Source organism: Myotis davidii, unplaced genomic scaffold (genome assembly GCF_000327345.1).
Source record: "Myotis davidii unplaced genomic scaffold, ASM32734v1 scaffold97, whole genome shotgun sequence".
NCBI lineage: Eukaryota > Metazoa > Chordata > Mammalia > Chiroptera > Vespertilionidae > Myotis > Myotis davidii.
The window spans coordinates 4,234,282-4,252,262 of NW_006289392.1; the positions used below are offsets into that span (position 1 = coordinate 4,234,282).

At 52.8% G+C, this 17,981-nt stretch overlaps 1 protein-coding gene across 1 annotated transcript in view; it reads left to right on the forward strand.

Annotated features, from left to right (window-relative positions):
- The window catches only part of CEP164 (centrosomal protein 164kDa), an 89,214-nt gene that overhangs the window by 22,513 nt on the left and 48,720 nt on the right, over window positions 1-17,981 (forward strand). The window contains exons 5-8 of the mRNA XM_015562463.1: window positions 1,671-1,875; window positions 7,663-7,818; window positions 8,209-8,340; window positions 9,333-9,410. Of these exons, the coding sequence (XP_015417949.1) occupies window positions 1,671-1,875; window positions 7,663-7,818; window positions 8,209-8,340; window positions 9,333-9,410 (571 nt within the window). The remainder of the gene's footprint in view (window positions 1-1,670; window positions 1,876-7,662; window positions 7,819-8,208; window positions 8,341-9,332; window positions 9,411-17,981) is intronic.

Sequence of the window (17,981 nt, forward strand, 5' to 3'; positions counted from 1 at the left end):
CAGGCGGGGAACCTTGGCTTCCTCCATCACTGGAGCAAGCAAGCCTCCTGTTTGCTTCAGCTGCCTGGCTCCCAGCCACCATCTTGGTTGGCAGTTAATTTGCATATTGCCCTGATTAGCCCATGGAAAGCGTGTCGGAGGTATGGTTAATTACCATGTTTGTCTATTATTAGATAGGATGCTGCTGTGAACATTGGCATTAAAACCCAAGTTCCCAGGGCCTGTATACAAATGTCTGTTTGAATCCTGCATTCCGTTCTTTTGGGTATATACCCAGAGGTTGAATTTTTGGGTCATATGGTAATTCTGTTTTCAATTAAAAATATTTTTTTTATTGATTTCAGAGAGGAAGGGAGAGGAAGAGAGAGAGAAACATCAACAATGAGAGAATGTTTTACTGGCTGCCTCTTACACACTCCACACCAGGGATTGAGCCCACAGCCCGGGCATGTGCCCTGACTGGGAATTGAACCGTGACTTCATGGTTCATAGGTTGATGCTCAACCTCCGACCATGCTGGCCGAGCTCTATTTTCAATTTTTGAGGACCTGCCATATTGTTTTCCACAGTGTCTGGACAATTTACATTCTCACGAACAGAGCACAGGGTTTCAGTTTCTCTGCATCCTTGTCAATACTTGTTATTTTCTGCTTTTTTGATACTAGTCATGCTAATGGGTGTGGAGGGGTATTTTATTGTTGTTTTAACTTTTGCTTCTCCAATGCTGAGTGATGTTGAGCATCTTTCTGTGTGGCCATTTGTATAGCTGCTTTTTATACATAACCCTGATACTAAGTACCCCTGATGTTTCCCCTCTTACTGCTGTGTATTTTCTATCTTATTTGAGTAGAGATTGAGTTGTCAGGTTTCATAAGGAGCCGGATAGGGGTTCCACTGGGATCACATGGATTAGAGGATGATTGGCTTGTTTACAGACTTGAATCTGTTTATTCAGGAACATGGAGTCTCGCTCTCATTTTCCTCCTTTTCCGGGCGTTTCGGGAAAGCTTTATAAAGCCTCTGCACTGGGACGCACCCCCGGACATTACATTTTTTATCTTGCTGTTGCGAATGCTGTTTTTCCTGTCATTTGAATGGATGATTGATAACGATGGGTAGGGTAAATGGCTGCAGCATTTTGGACTTGTCCATGGTGTAGTTCAAATTCTTGAAACCCACCTTCTGCATTATTTCTTCTGTTGCTGATTCCACTGGCTTAGACTGTCACCTCTTATGCGTTTGGAGGCTTTTATAAAACCAGAGCTTTCACAATGTGTCTCTCTTCCTCCGACCGTTTATAAAAATGTTAAGCAAGGTCTATCCTAGATTTTACCACCAGTATACCATAGTATTTGTACTTAACTATCTCAAACCAAGTTTATTCCTACACCAGTCTAGCATGAATTCCCAGGAGCCTCAGTGATTTTACAGCTCCATCTAGGCTCCCAGCCTGTGTTCCTATCTAAGTTAACTCCTTCCTTCTTAGCTAAATGCTACCCTCCAGCCTGGTGTTATCTTTTTCTGTTTTCCTCTCTCCTTCTGTCTGCTCTCTCCTTTCCCTTTCACCCAATTCCTCCTCCTCTGCCTCCTCATCATTTTTCTCCTACTTTTTTCCCTAAATAGCTTTGGACTTGAGTAGGGACTAACTGCTGGCCTCTGCTCATCCCCAGCCAGGACATCACAGGTGATATTTACTATTTTAACTTTGCCAATGGGCAGTCCACGTGGGACCATCCATGCGATGGGCATTATCGGAACTTGGTGATCCAGGAACGAGGGAAGCTGTCATCTTCTGGGGCCGTTAAGAAGAAAGACAAGAAGAAGAAAAAGGAAAAGAAAGACAAGAAGGACAAAGAGACCCCCAGAAACGCCATGGTGAGCCAGTGGACGCCAGCTCAGAGGGGCCAGGGCTTCCACTGAGGTGATACGGGGAACCGCTAGGTGTGTGCAGCTGGGAGGTGAGGAGTAACGATTGATAGTCATTTCTCGATGGTACATCCTCCAGAGTGTGCCAGTCTTCTGGCACTTTTTCTTTCAGCTTCTGAAGTTGTTACTGTTTTTAAACAATTCCCTCTCCCCCTTGGGAAGCACATATTACAGAGGAGGATTGACGGGAGAGTGCCGGGCTGAGGAGGGTGGTTTGCAGGAATACTGAGAGAAGTGTTGCCATCCGCCCCCCGGAGAGGGGCACAGAGAGCAGCTGGCAGAGGCCAGGGAGCCTGGGTGAGCCCGTGTGTGTCTCAGTGGTAGGATCCTGGACATCAGATGAACCACATTGAGCTGTCAGAGCACCAGTGCTTGCCAGGTCCCTGAGAAAAGCTGTAGGGCTTTCTCCACTTCCGGGGGCTGTGCTGCCAGGGTCCTAGGTTAGGGACGAGTAACTGAAATGTGACTGCAGTGGGATAACCGTGGTCTCCAGTGGCTGTTGTGCTCAGATTTGAAGGTGCTTTTTCCATTTTTGCTTTATTTGTCCCTTCAGTATGTCTGCCTTCAGGAGGTAGCGTCATCGCCTCATTTTATAGGCAGAGAAGTACAGAGTGGGAGCTGTACTGAGGAGGCCGGGCACTCCCAGCAGCCGTGGCCGTGGCCGTGGCGGTGGCAGGGCAGGGAAGCTGCCTCCTTCCCTTCACTCAGGCGCGGGCAGGCGGCAGGCTGCGGGGAGCGCGGGTCGGTGGGCAGGAGCACGGGGCCTACCAACCTTGTCAGGTCCATTACTTGCCCTTTTGTTTATAGTCTTCATTCCCACCCGCGCCTCCTCCGGGGAAGGCTTCCCACCTGCCGTCCCTCCCAAGGCCAGTCTGGCATTGGTGGTGGCTCACGAGCTTACCCTCATCATTCCTGTCACTGCGCACGGTTCTGAGACAGGCCGGGTGGAGTTGCCTGTGAGTGCCTGCAGGCTGGTGGCTCTTCCAGGATGTCTTCCTGCCCCGCACTCTCACTGCCAGGCCCTCTCTTGGCGGCACCAGCTCTGCCTTCGGTAGAAGACGAGGCTGTGCTTCAGGGCGCGGCTCCCAGCAGGCTCCCTTCGCCTCTCCCTTCCTAGCTCATGCTGGCAGGGCCGGAGGAGGTTGGTGGGTTTCCTAGAGTTAACCAGCCACCGGGCTGAGAGCGTGATGGTACCTTAGGCTGGTCTGGCTGGCAATTTTCAGGCTTGGTTAGTGGTGGAGACTGTCTCGGGTCAGCTCCTCTGGAGTCCAGGGTAGAGAGGACGCGGTGCCTGTGATGGCACCCGGGCTGTGGGTCTTGGGGATGCCCCTTCCTCATCGCATGTCCCTGTAGCGCCCCCAGGGTGCCACATGGAACCGGCCTGTGGGGTTCGTAAGCCATGGGCCTAGTCTAGCCTCCTCTCTATGGAAAGGAAACGGGGGCCAGAAAACAAAGCCCAGGGAGCTTTGAGCTCCCTTCCCTCTTTGGGCTTCGTTTTACTTTACGTGGACGTGGGTCTCTGCTGAGGGCTTGCCACGGGCTGAGGTGGCAGGTGTGAACCCAGAGGGCTCTGTCTTAGTGTCCTCTGCATGTTTCTATATCCATCTAGGACACACCGCCTGAGCAGGGACTTCTGCCTTCCTCCTCCTCTCTCCCACCTGGGCTTGCTGATCTGGATCTAGACCAGGACACGCAGGCTAGAAATGAGGGCTCCTTTCAGAGAGGGAAGAGTCCATGCATGCTGGGGGACACCCCCTGGGCCCTCCTGGGCACCCCGCCCAGCAAACTGCAGCCGCTCTCCAGAGGCCACGCTTCCCGAACCCACCAGCTCTTTGCTGACATGGAGAAGATCTTAGGCAGGGCCCCAGCCCAGTGCAGGACAGAATTAGGTGATCAGCAGGGTCTGGAGAAACGCCAGAAGCTGGCTGAGAAAATCTACCTGGGGTTTTCAGACCCTGAGATAGAAGAGCTGGAGATGAGGACCAAACTCGGCGCTCTGGGCCCCGAGGACAGCAGGCCCCTCCAGCACGGGCAGGAGGTGTTAAAAAGCAGGAGCCAGGCCTCCATGCGCTCCAGGCTCTCTGAAACCAGCAAGGGCCCACAGCTGACAGGGGTGCAGCACAGCACTGGCCCTGCGGGGGACAAGGGCCAGAGCCCCATTTCCTCCACGTCCTCCGAGGGGGACCCCTCGCTGTCCCCTTGTTCTTCGGACCAGATGCTGCCCGGCAGGCAGTACCAGCTGCTCTTGTTGGACAGTGGCCCCGCTGAAGGCCTGCGCTGGCAGGGTGTTTCTGGGGAAGGGGCGGGTGTGGGCTGGGGAAGGAGGAGGCGAGAGCCCCCGGGACTGTGGATGGGACAGGTCTCCAAGCTTGTCGACAAGGACGGCCCCGGGAGCTGCAAGGAAGCAGTGCCCACTGACCCTGGGGATCTCGGGGCCTCGGCGGGAGATCCATGCCAGGGGCTCTTCCAGATACCACCTGACACTCCGGCATCAGAGCCAGCCCAGAGCGCCCCTTCAGGGAGTGCCAGAGAGAGGAGACGGCCCCTAGTGTGCCCAGAGCCCCCCGAAGAAGACAGGAGGCCCAGTGAGTGTGGGCCTGACCTAGAGAGCAGCGGCAGCAGTGGCCTGGCCTCTCCCCTCGGCTCTCAGGTCATGGGCGAAGTGAATAACTTCCCGTGGGACCTGCAGAGCTCCCAGGGGTCCGGGCGGGGCGGGGGTCAGTCAGGCCCCGGGCCCAGAGGGCTGCCCTCCGGCCCCTTCCCGGTGCCCCAGTGGCTCCGCCTGCAGAGCTCTGCTGAGGAGCAGTCAGAGAGCGAAGACTACTCTGAGGACCAGAGGTTCTACCAGCACATCCTGCAGATGGCCAAGATCTCCCGGAGGCTGGAGGGCCTGGGGCTGCCCGAGAGCATGCAGGAAAGGCCGTGCAAAGACCTCGCCAGCGTGGTCGGCGGCATGGCGGCCCCGTCTTCCCGGCTGTCTAGTGTGGGGGAGCATGAGGCCATCAGAGCCCTGGAGAGAGACTCCAGGTTTCTGGCTTGGGGACCAGAGCAGCTGGAGCATCCGCAGGAGGGGGCCCTGGCCCTGGCCCCGGCTGGGCAGGGGGCCGCTCCACCAGCCTGTTTCCCGCCAAGCAGCAGCCCTCTCAGGCAGGCGCTAGTCGAGCTGAGCACCAACGAAAGGCTCGCTGTAGAGCCAGGCCAGATGCAGCTTCTCCACCAGGTAGGCTTCTCCGCGTGGCCTCCAGGCCGTGGCGCCGCGGCGACAGGGCAGGTTGTGTGGCCAGTAGGTCTCTTACCTGCTGTGTGGCCTCCCTTGGTAATGATTGGTCCCTCCACTGCTCAGGGTGGCCACCTGGGGGGTGACAGGGATTTCCCATCTCTTCCACCCATCACCTGCGGGAAGCCTCCCGGGGGGGTGGGGGGGAGGTGATGAGTTTTGAGGGTTAGGTACCTCCCCGGGATCTGATTGGAGAGAGAGGTCCTCCTCATCAGACCATGCCCAGCCCTGGATCAGTCCTCCTCAGTCCTCCACACAGAGCTCAAGGGTCCTGTCACAGGCGGAGCCCCAGGCTTGCCAGCCAGGAAGCTGCTTCTGCTCCTGGCTTCCCAGGGTTCCCGGAGACCAGGTGAACCCGCGCCAGCTGTGCAGGCCTGTTTGCCTTCACGTCCTCCCCTACTGGGATGGACTAGAGCGGGAGAGGGCTTTCCCTGTCATTTTGACCCTTTATCCCTTTAACGAGTCACACCATATTCTTAGAAGAAGTCAAGTTGGATCAGAGACCATGGGGTCCATTTGAATCTCTGGCTGTTCTCTTGCCGGCTATGGCTTTCCCTGGTGTCCCTCAGGCTCCTAATGGCCGGCGCGTGCACTCCTCTCCGCCTGCCCTAGTGACCGCTGTGCACCATAGATACCCACTGGGCTGAGGTCAGCCTGTAGGTTCTTGTTAGCGCAGTGGCAGCGAGTGCATCCGCTCTGAGGGCCAGCACCACGCGCAGCCATCGCCAGAGTTAATGGCCGTCTCTAGAAGATGACGGGCTAGGCGCCAGGGATGTATCGTTTCCCCGCTAACCACGGGTTTGGTAAAGGCCCGGAGAGCAAAGCCCTCAGCATGCCCGTCTCCCTCCCTCAAGCCCCCAGCACTGTTAGCACGTCAGCCACGTCAGCAGGCTGTAATTTTCCGTAAATGCAGTGTGGGAAGTATTGTGCTTGCTGCTACGTGGGCGGGTTAGGAGCGGGGAGTTGGGGGAACGGGTTTGGTTTGCTCCCATTTCACCTCCGAGAAGCTTGCCTGGGCCCCTCTTCTGCCCCAACCAGGAGGCAAAGGAAAATGCTGGCTTAGGGAGAGCCCTGGCTTCCCAGCCCATCCCTGCCCCTCTGCTGGCTCTGTGACTTTGGGCCAGGGTCTTGACCTCACCAGTCTATTTTGGCTCCTGTGGGGAGGACGGTGGCCTTAGGCAGTGGCCAGAGGTCAGGGAGATGTGACATGGAGGGTGCTAGCTCAGTGCCTGGTGCTTGGGTAGTGCTGGCCAGTGTTACCAGCATCACCTCTTTTCCTGCCTGACGGACACCCCACTCTGGGCCAGGTGTTCGGGAATCTGCAAAGGGCCGGGAGGGGTTCCGTGTCACCTTTCAGGTGGACATCGATGCCCTTCCCCTGCAGGAGGGGGTGCTGTGCAGAGCCCGCCTGGGGTCGGCCGCTTGGCCCAGGCTCTGGGCGAGGAGTGGGCTGTCTGCATGTTCTAACTCTCACCCTCTCCGGTTCCCTTTCTCTCTCCAGTCCCAGTGGGGTGGGAGAGAAATGGAATTTTGGTTGTTTTATACATTTTAAGTGTGTGAAGTGATTTTAGAGAGCTCTTTGTAAATTTGTTCCCAGACGCTACCCTTGCCTCTGCTTCTAAGCCCAGACTAGTGTGATGTGAGCCCCTACCCGGGACCACCTGCATGTGCTCTTTGCATTCATGACCTCATTTGAACTTCTCCACAGACTTGCAGTGATAGGACACATCTCTCTCTTTCCGAGGGGTAAACTGAGGACCAGGAGTGTGGGGGTAGCCCAGGTCTCAGGCTCCGGGTGCTGGCCTGGCTCTCCCGCCCTTGCTGGCGTGGAGCCGTCGGAGAGCAGGGAGGAGCAGGCTTCTGGAGGGCCTCCACCAGCCGCTTTCCTCCTCAGTGCAGGGGAAGGGAGCCCCTCTTCTGTTGCTCACGCTTATTGTTCGAGTTAATATTTAAGGCAGACATGCCCCTATTACACAGTCGGATAGCACCAGAGGCATCTGACAGAATTCTGACAGCAGTTCTCGGGGGTGCCCCTCACCGAGCACCTGCTCGCTTTGGTGTTGACTTCATATATGTCAGCAATGTGCTTGCACTGCCTTTCCCCTGTCCGTCAGTTCACACTTGATCTGTAGAGACTTCTCATTCTGGTAGATGAGCTCCGGCTCTGCTCCCCTCCCTGCCCTTCCTGTGGCTCCTGGAAGGACACAGCCCTGCAGCCTCCGCCAGTGCAAGGGCCTGTGTGCTGCGAGGCAGCAGCAGGGGCATGCGGTCGGGGCACCAGCTGTGGTTTCTCAGGCTGGTAGGGCAGTGATTCTGGAGGCTGTTTCATGAGCAGCCCCTGGAGGGAGGTGGTTTGAATTTGAGCGACAGGATGTAGATGTTCCGTTTTTGTATCTGTCTGCACCTCACAGAGCCACCTGGTTTCTTAGGTTTATAACAAGATGTTTTCTGTTGACCAGGCCCTGGGCTCCTCTCTAGCCCCAGTCCACGTTCCCCTTGGGGGCCTGGCTCCCTTACGAGGCCTCGTGGATGGCCCGCTCTCTGCTCTTCGTGCCTCTCACAATGTGACCTTGGGGAGCTCCATGGAGTCTGGTCAGCTTGGAGAACTCACGCTGGTAAGTGCTTTTCATATGTTAAGTGTATTGAGTGACTGTGGGCCTCCTTGTACCATGCTCGGAATTATGTGGCCCACAGATGAGAAACAGAGGGCAGGGGCCGAGTCTTCAAAGCTCGTAGTCCAGTTGGGAAGGCGCGTCACACCTATGTGCTGCTGAAAGTGGGCTCTCCCTGGCACGGCCCTACGCCCTAGTGTCTGCAGTCCTGCAGCCGGGGCTGTGGCCGCCGGGAAGGAGGGGTCAGTGTGCACCGCAGGTACCAGGGTCAGCTTTGTGGATGTGGCCGGCTCCCATGGAGGAAATGTAAACCGAAAGAGCGGGGAGAGCATTCTGAAGGTCACCTGAAGGTCTTCCTTGTGAGCCCCTTGACTTTCTTTCTCTCTTTTGGAGCCTTTGCAGGGTCTCAGGACTTCTACTCATATGCAAGGTCTCTTGGGCTCCATCCATGAGGACAAGAATGCTCTCGGCCTCTTGGCTTTAGGGGAGGAGACCAGCGAGGAGGAGGCGGAGAGTGATAACCAGGTAATGACGCATCCTCCTCCTGGCCCGAGGACCCTCGGTGCTATTTTTCTTTTTTGGAAAAGTTTTTGTTGTGGTAAAATATATATAACATGAAAGTTACCATTTTAACTATTTTAAGTATACAATTAGGTGGCCTTAATTACTTTTATTTTTAATTGTTTTATTGCTTAAAGTATTACAAAGAGTATTATATATGTCTCCTTTTTTTTTTCCCCCTTGACCTTCCCCTAGCCTCCCATGCCCCCCATTGTCTTGTGTCCATTGGTTATGCTCGTATGCATATTTGTTCATCAGTGTATAATGGTCTTAGTTATCCATAAATGAGTGAAAAATATGGAATGCTTCACGAATTTGCGTGTCATCATTGCGCAGGGGCCATGCTAATCTTCTCTGTATCGTTCCAATTTTAGTATATGTGCTGCCGAAGCGAGCACGGCCTTAATTACTTTTACAGTGTTGTGCAGTTGTCACCACTGTCCATTTCCAGACCTTGTCCATAATCCCATACAGACACTCTGCCCTGAGCGATAACTCCCCATCCTTGCCTCTCCCGGCCCCTGGCAGCCTCTCATCTCCTTCCTGTCCCTGACTTTGCCTATTCTGTACGTTTCCTGTAAGTGTAATCATACAGCGTTGTCCTTTAATGGATGGCTTCTTTTGTGTGGCATAGTGCTCCTACGGTTCCTCCACACTGAAGCATGTGTTAGAACTTCGTTCCTCTTTATGGCTGAATTATCCTCCTTGTAGGATTAGACCCCATTTTGTGCATCCATTCATCTGTTGACGAACACTTGGGCGGTTATCACCTTTTGCTAACCTCTGCATGACTTTGAAAATAAGTACAAATGATGTTGTGGCCCACAGCTTCCCTCCTGGCCTGGTCTGTATACCTCTTAGGTCCGGTTGAGAACATGTAACCCACAGAGAGCCCGACCCTCCCTTGAGCTGTCCAGTTTCCTCCAGCCAACCACTCATAATCGTTTTTGTTTCAGAGTGTCCGCAGCTCAAGTGAGCTTCTTAAGAATCTGCACCTGGACATTGGGGTCCTGGGAGGCAACTTCGAGTATGAGGTAAGGTCCTAAGGCCTCCGCAGCAGATGTTGCTTAGCCTGGCGTGTCCTTCCTTGCGGCGTGCGCCTTTCTCCCTGTGGAATGTGTATTAGGAAAGAGAACCGTTTGTCCCACTCCTGTCCAGATAGCATTTCTGGGGCTTGGGGAAGCACAAGAGGGGAAAGGAATTCATCTATTTATTCATTTACCAAATAACCACCATTTATTGCACGTTTCTACAAAATAAGGTACTTTGCTAGGTGTGTAGGTCATAAAATGCCTAAACTAGATGTGATTCCTGCCCTACAAGAGCTTATAGTCTCATAAAAGAGAGACCTAAAGGGCTGGAGTGCAGAGTAGAATGCAGTGAGACTGCCAGGAAGTAACAGAGGCCCGGGAGGGAGCGTAGCAGTCTCATCCATTTGGATGGACCAGGAGAGCTACTGAGAAACTGACCTCTGAGGGGAATCGAGAACAATAGGCAGGGCTAGACAAGCAGGGTGAGTGGTGGGAGAAGTCCAGGTGCAGGGCACTGCACAGCAGGGGCAGGGGTGTGGGGTGCGTTTGAGGAAGAGAGGATACAGGACGTATGTGGGAGAGGACTGAGACAGCGCTGTGGGTGGGCTGGGCTGGACTGCGGAGGACCGTGTGCCAGCTCCGAAGTTTGGATTGAATGGCAGGCGTTGGCAGCCATCAGAGGTTTCAAACAGGTGTAATTCACCCAGCTTCTGCACACTGGTGGGATGCTGGTGTTACGGGCCACTGTACACAGGTGTGACTCACCCAGCTTCTGCACACTGGTGGATGCTGACTGGTGTTACGGGCCACTGTACACAGGTGTGACTCACCCAGCTTCTGCACACTGGTGGATGCTGACTGGTGTTACGGGCCACTGTACACAGGTGTGACTCACCCAGCTTCTGCACACTGGTGGGATGCTGACTGGTGTTGCAGGCCACTCTGAACAAGTGTGACTCACTCAGCTTCCGCACACTGGTGGGATACTGATCTGTATATGCCACTGCACAGGTGTGACCTCACCCAGCTCCCGCACACTGGTGGCATGCTGGCTGGGTAACAGGCCACTGTGCGAGGCCCTGTGGAGATACAGGTGTTACTAAGGTCTGGGTCGGGCTGGCCTCAAGGAGTTTGCAGTGGAGAGAGAGAAAGGATTAGGCTCTTGGCGTTCAGTAAGTGATCAGTCAGTGGTGAGGAAATGAGGATGTAGGAAGCTCTGAGCAGGGCAGCATGTACATGAACTTGGCACAGGCTTGCAGGAGTCCTGAGGGAAGGAATTACTGGTCTAGAGGTCGGGAGAACTTGGTGGAAGAGAGGACAGTTGGCCTGGGTCTTCAGAAGTGGGTGAGTGTTGGAACGGGGAGAATGTGAGGATATGTTAGACAGGCAAACATCTTGAGCACAAGGCCTGGGAAATGCAGAATATGGTTGGGAGTAGTTTCTGGAAATCCTGCCCCCAACAGTCCTATTGCTCTCACCTGTCTCCCTGGTCTGGCCTTCACTGCCACCAGGATGTTCCTTATAAAAACAAACAAACAAAACCCCAAACTTACCATATTGTTGTAACACCCCAAAATTCCAATGCACTTTTGTACTTGAAAAGGAACAAGATACTCTATGCATTTTGGTGTGCATTCATTTTTAACAATTAGCATTTCAATATATTCCCACAGTAGTCACACAACTAGTAAATCATGAGGTCAGCCGCTCAGATTTCCCCAAACATTTAGTTACTGATTCCAAGCTTAGTTACGCTTCCCCAAGCCTGACATGCCAAATTCTTCTAAATTCTTTAAACGCTTTAAAATGAAACAGGTCATCGCATTTCGTTAGAATGACCACAAAACTGACCGCTAAACAACAGTGCTTGTGCCGCAGATTTGAATTTGTTTTCTTATGACCTCTTAATATTATGTCCTTCTCCCTCAGCATGGCCCTGTTAGTTCTGACTCTTACGCCTCGGTCCTCGGCCGCCCTCAGAGCCAGGGCTGATGCCTCGGCGGGCGGAGGTTGCGGTGTTGGCTGACAGGCCCTGAGTCACGGGAGGGTCTTCACAGGTGATCCTGCTAGAGCCACAGCGACCCTCTTACAGTTAGGCTGTCTCTAGAACAGCGGTCGCCAACCTTTCGGACCTCATGGACCACCGGTGGTCTGCGGACCACCAGTTGGCGACCGCTGCTCTAGAACGGTCTGTGTTGTTGGCTCTGCATAATCACATGCGTTTGGATTGTGACTTTGACACTTTTTTCCAAATGTGACATTTTTTCTGAGTGCCCCGTTTTTTTCATCAACCTGATCTGTGTCTGTGTTTAAACTCTTCCTTCCAAATAGGGCCTGGTCTGCTTGCATTAAATCCCAAGCCTTCAGTCTGTTTGCTTCCTCAAATGACAACTTTGTTCCTCTTGTTGACCATTAAGACCTTGTAATGACGGTGGAATCAGCAGCTCAGGGTCTGAGCCTGGGAGGAGGATGTGAGTCGGAAGGGGGTGGCTTTGGGAGAAAGGACGGTCTCTACGAGACGGAGCAGATTGAGAGTGGAGAGCCCACCCTACGCCCATTTGTGTGTCAGGGCCTGCCCCCTGCCTGGACCACAGGAAGGGCACGGGCAGGTTTTGCTGAACAGCGGAGGGAATGGAGCGGTGAGGGAGTGAGCGGGCTACGTGGGTCAGGGGGCCTGGCAGGCTGTGCTGTGCTTTCTTCCCGGGGCTGTCCCATGGCCTGGGGAGAGGGGACGCTTGGTCTCCGCTGTCAGCAGGTGGATGGAAGATCCCCAAGTGGGTCCATCGTCATGAACTTTGAGCTAGTTAAGTTTCGCTTTATCATTTTTACTTTACAAGTGTCAGAAAAGGGGGCGGGGTGGGTTTTCTTTGACACATCCTGGATTTCCAAGAGCTTTCCATCTGATGATGATATGCTGTTTTGAGTGAGTGGACGCTTTTACTCATATTCCGTCTAACCTCTTTAATGTAAACAGGCAGCGTGTGGTGGGGCAGTGTCTGGAGTGGGAGGTGTTGAACACTTTCCACCCTTGTCTCCAGCGTCTCAGTAGGTACGGTCCTGTTTGCCACGGGGGTGTTGGATTCCTGTGCTCTGCCGGCAGGCAGGCAGGACCGAGGCGTTTCCTGGTGGGCAGGGCAGTGGCGGGGATGAGTGGGGAAAGGGCGTGTTGAAGAAGTTGACAAGGCTGCCTCTGTGTGGACCACGCCCTCTGAAAACAGCTGTTGTCCAAGTTTCTAGACCATAGCTCTCCGAGGTGCCACCTCTTCACGTTCAGGCGTCTCAGGCCGCCCTCGAAGAGGGCTCCTTCAGGTCTGCCCAGGCTCATTGTTGACTGTCACTTGCTCTGGATTCCAGGAGAGGGCAGTAGGGTGGCAAGAATGACTCTCTCCTTCCCCCTCCTCGCCTGCCTTCACCTTAAACCCATTTCCAGGCTGTGACAGCCTCAGAAGGGAGAGGCTCGAGAAACACACTGGAAATGGTGTGAGGGAGAGGGGGGCGGGAGGGTGGCGAGCTGGCCTCGTGTTGCTGGTGAGAAGCCGTCTGCTGATCCCAGGAGTGGAGGGAGCTGGGCTTTGGAATAATGGATGATGTCAGTGCGACTGGAAGGTGCTAACAGCACCAGGAGAAGTGCAGAGAAGGGTGGGAACAAGATGCGGAAAATAGACTGCACTGATGATTGACGGGGGGGCGGGGCGGGGGGGTAGGGAGGGGGCTGTCGCCGGAACAGGATGTAGCCGTAGACACCGTGCTCAGCATCCCATCCTCCAGGCCCTCTCTCCTGGGCTGTGTGCCTGGCAGGACCTGCCTTCCTGCTCTGGGACCCTCGTGGCTTTGGGGGTGTGTGTTAAACATGAAATGGTTCTTACAGGTACTCTCCTGCACCCCCTCCCCATGCAGATGCAAGGTTTTTTTTGAAAAAGCTGCAGAAATTTGCCTTGAGATACCCATGTCCCTGGATCTGGGCCCGGAGAGAAAGGAGTCTGACCACAGATGAACTGAGAGCAAAGCTGTGCCCGGGGGTGCAATCCCTGCCCTCCCCACCCCAGTGTGCCCCTTAGAACACCGACCCAGGAGACGCATGGGCCGGAGGGAGTCTGGGTAGGGCCTCAGGCCTTGGGCTGTGGTGTGAGGAGGAGTAGGCACAGGGAAAGGAGAGGAGCGTGTTGTCTGACGGGCTTTGTACACACTCATCTCACTCATCCATCTGTGGGTGGTCTGTGAGGATTGTGTCTCCTGCTGCTGTCCTTCCCGGCACTGTGCCTCTGGCGGTCACGTGCGGTCGCCATGGACGCAGAGTGTGCCAGCTCACTTACTTGAATGTTAGCCACGTTTTAATATGGTAACATTTAGGCAGACAGAAGAGGATAAGCCCCACTGTGGGAAAATCTTCTTTTGAAAATGGAAGCTTCAGAAAGGCCTGGCTGGGCAGCAGCCTGTGGTCCAGCCATGTTTCCCATGTGGACCTGGTGTCCTCCGGTGTTGGATAGGCTACTTGTTTCTCCATCATCTTGAGTATTAGTGGCTGACATCTGTTCAGCTGCTTTTCATTTAATGAGCAGAATAAGAACTGTAGTCTAATCCCTCACAGCCATGTAAGGTAAGGAGCTGGTCTCCCTTTCGTAGGGTGGGTGCTCTAATCGCAGGACACCCGCCTCACCCCTGCTTGTTTCTGCAGTTCCTGACCTCCGGCCTCCGCCTCCCTCCCCTCACCTGGGCTGGGCGAGGGCTTGTCTGGTTGAGGCTGCCTTAGCCACAGTTCAGCAGATGGCTGTGGAGTTTTCACATTTATATTTAAAAATTCAGTCAAGCATTTTCTATTGTGTCCCAGGCAGTGAGAATAACGGGGCTGATCTAGTGGCGAAAACAGACAAGGAAACCAGCAATTATAATGCAGTAGTTGTTATAGAGGTACTCTCCCACACCCCTCCCCATGCAGATGCAAGGTACAGATTCAAGGTACCTGTATAGAGCACGGGGAAGGCTCATCTCAGGACACCTGCCCCAGGGATGGAGGATGTGATGCTGTGAGGCTGTGAGGACTAGTGGAGGGAGGGGAGAGAGAGAGAATTAAGAAGGTGTGAGGCAAAGTAGGAAAAAAAGCATGATGTTTATTCAAAGGCAGGAAGAGAGGATGTGTGCAGGGTGTGGCTGGAGAGGACCCATGTGGAGGAGGCAGGGGCTGGACCAGTGAGGAGAAGTGAACATGTCCTGAAGGCCATGAGTGCTTTTTGTCCCCTATTTTATGATATGCTGCCTTTATTTTATTTTTTATTAAAAAAAAGTTTATTGTTGAGAGTATTACAGATATTCTCCTTTCCCCCCCATTCCTCCCCTCCAACTAGTTCCTGCCCCACCTTAGACCTTCCCCACCCTATTGTCTGTGTCCCTGGGTAATGCATATATAAGATCTTTGGTTAATCTCTCCCCTTTCCCCCTCTTCACCCCGATATTCGTCAGTCTGTTCCATGTTTCCATGCCTCTGATTATATTTTATTCATCAGTTTATTTTGTTCATTAGATTCCTTATTTTTTGATTTTTAGATTCAATTGCTAAATATGTATTTATTGCCATTTTCATTTTATTGTTCATATTTTTGATTCCCCCCCCCCCTTTTCTTCTTCCTCTTCTTAAAGAATACTCTTCAACATTTCATGTAATATTGGTTTGGTGGTGATGAACTCCTATAGATTTTTCTTGTCTCTGAAGCTCTTTATCTGATTTTCAATTCTAAATGAGAGCTTTGCTGGGTAGAGTAATCTTGGTTGTAGGTCCTTGCTATTCATCACTTTGAATATTTCTTGCCACTCTATTCTGGCCATAAAGTTTCTGTTGAGACATCAGCTGACAGTTGTAGGGTACTCCCTTGTAGGTAACTAACTGCTTTTCTCTTGCTGCTCTTAAGATTCTCTCTTTGTCTTTAACCCTTGGCATTTTAATTATGATGTGTCTTGGTTTGGGCCTCTTTGGGTTCGTCTTGTTTGGGACTCTCTGCATTACTGAGCCAAACCAGGTAGAGCTATGTCATTATTTCTTCAAATAGGTTTTCAATATCTTGCTCTCTCTCATCTCCTTTGGCACCTCCATAATGTGAACGTTGGTACGCTTGAAGTTGTCCCAGAGACTCCTTATATTATCTTCATATTTTTGGATTATTTTTTCTTTTTGCTCTTCTGATTGAGTGTTTTTTTGCTCCCTCATATTCCAAATTGTTAATTTGATTCTCAAAATCCTCTCCTCTACTGTTGAATCCCTGTAAATTATTCTTTATTTCAGTTAATTATGCTTAATTTTTGACTGGTCCTTTTTCATATATTTGAAATTCTCACTAAGATTCTTGAAAGTCTCACTAAGTCCTTTGAAGCTCTCATGAAGATCCTTGAGTAACCTTATAAAACCATGGTTTTGAATTCTGTATCCAGTAGTTTTCTTGCTTTCATTTCTGACATTTTTCTTTGTCTCCACATTTTGGCTACTTCCCTATGTTTGTTCCCATGTGTTAGGTAGAGCTGCTATGACTCCCGGAATTGGTAGAGTGGCCTCTTATAGTAGGTGTCCTGTAGGGTCCAGTGGCTCAGCCTCTCCAGTCACCTGAGCTGGGCACTCTGGGTGCCCTGTGTGGGCTGTGTGCATAGTCTTTTAGTTGAGCCTTGATTGCTGTTGGCATCACTGGGAGGAACTGACCTCCAGGCTAATTGGCTGTGAGGACCAGCTGTGACTACAGTGGAAGAGCTGCTGTGCAGGAGACACCCTGTGGAGCAGGACTTGCTTCATTGGGGCTTGGTGCTCACTGAGTCTGCCCTTGAGTGTGTCACTGTGGATGTGTAGAGTTGTAATCTGGTATGGTCTGAAGCTGTCCATGAGGTGCACTGGCTCTGGGGCCTCCCGGGAGGTGCAAAGTAAGCCACTGCCAGAGGCCACCTGGCAGGAGCTACAGAGAGATCTACAGATTGCTGCTATTTGTATTGGGCTTGGAGGTGCCCAGGAGAGGCCACGCTGTGAAGCAAGTCAGATTGGTGCTAGTGCCGGATCTTGGGCCTCTTATTGATAGATTTGGGGCATGCTCTCACCAGCTGCAGCTTGTTTGAGAGATTTGGGAAAGTCTGAAACCTGAGCCAGGACAGGCCATTTGTATGTAAAAGCCTCTGCAGACGGCTTGGGTGGGGCAGGGTCTCAAGGAATCCAAAGTGTGGGCCAAGCTGATGGAAACTCAGATATGGCTGCCAGTCAGCTCTGCGACTGGGAAGGTTCCAGCACCAGAACAATGACCCCTGTGAGCACCTCCTTCTGGGAGAAAACTGCCTCCAGAGTTCTTGCCCTGATGCCAGACAATCTAGTTCTTCTCCAAGTGTCCCAGATTCCTTTCAAGCTGCTACCCCGGCACTGGAGCCCAAAGGGATCGAGTCTGAGTAAGTTCGTGTGGCAGCCCTTTAAGAGGAGCTGCCTGGGACTCCAGCAGCCTCCATGTCATTCAGCCACAATCTCCACTGGTTTTTACAGCCTGATGTTATGGGGACTTGTCTTTCCAGCTCTGGAACCCTGGGCTGGGGGGGCTGGTGTGGGGCTGGGACCCATTGCTCCTCATGGGCAGCTTCCGCAGAGATGATCTCACTCCCAATTAAAAACATGCCACATGTGGACGTCGGACCGGCCCGTTCCGTGCCTCCGCCCCTCCTACTAGTCTCAATGTTTCTTCTTCTTTAATTCTCTAGTTGTAGGACTTCATTTAGCTAGATTTCAGGTGGTTCTGAATCATGGTTGTTCTGTATTTTAGCTGTAATTTTGATGTGGTTGTGGGAGGAGGCGAGTACTGGCATTTACCTATGCTGCCATCTTTGGTCTGCTGCCTTTATTTGATCCTGAGGTGAGCATGGCTCGGGGATCGGCCTGCTTCTGATGAGTGAGGCAGTGTGGCTGCCAGACACCCTCGTCTATCCCAAGGACCCCCGCCTCCTCCTTGGAGTCCTTGGAGCCGCCCAAACTGGTTGTGCTGCGAGCTGGCCACTCTTGGGGATGTTGAGATGAGGAGTCTGCCTCGCCCTGAAGATGCTTGTCTTGAAGAAGAGGAGCTTATTCTGCTCCTTCTCTCAGCTCCGTGATTGAGGCCGATTCCTCCCATGTGGCAGGTTAGGGGTGTTGCGAGGACGGGCAGCACTGGCGGGTGCCCTGCCTCCATGCTTTTCTCCCTGGGTGCGTCACCGCCAGGTCCAGTGCCCTTCGTTCGGAGCAGTAAAGGCTCCTAACCCAGGCCACCTGTGACGTTTCACTTTTCTCCATACTCATCTGAATTCCTCCAGGGCCATCCACGTCTTGTTCATATTTAGGTCCCCAAAGTGGTGCTTGGCACATGAGTCTCAGTGAATGAATGTGTGGGTCTTGTCAGAACACATCAGTTAATATTTATGGAGCCGTCATGGTATGCTAGGCACAGTTGTAAGTTCTTTAGCTCCACGACTGTTGCTCATTTCATCTTCCCAATAATGCTATGAGGCAGGCCTCCTTCAATCCCTGTATTTTTGTTGTTGTTAAAATCCTTACCCAAGGATATTTTTCCATTGATTTTTAGAGAGAGTGGA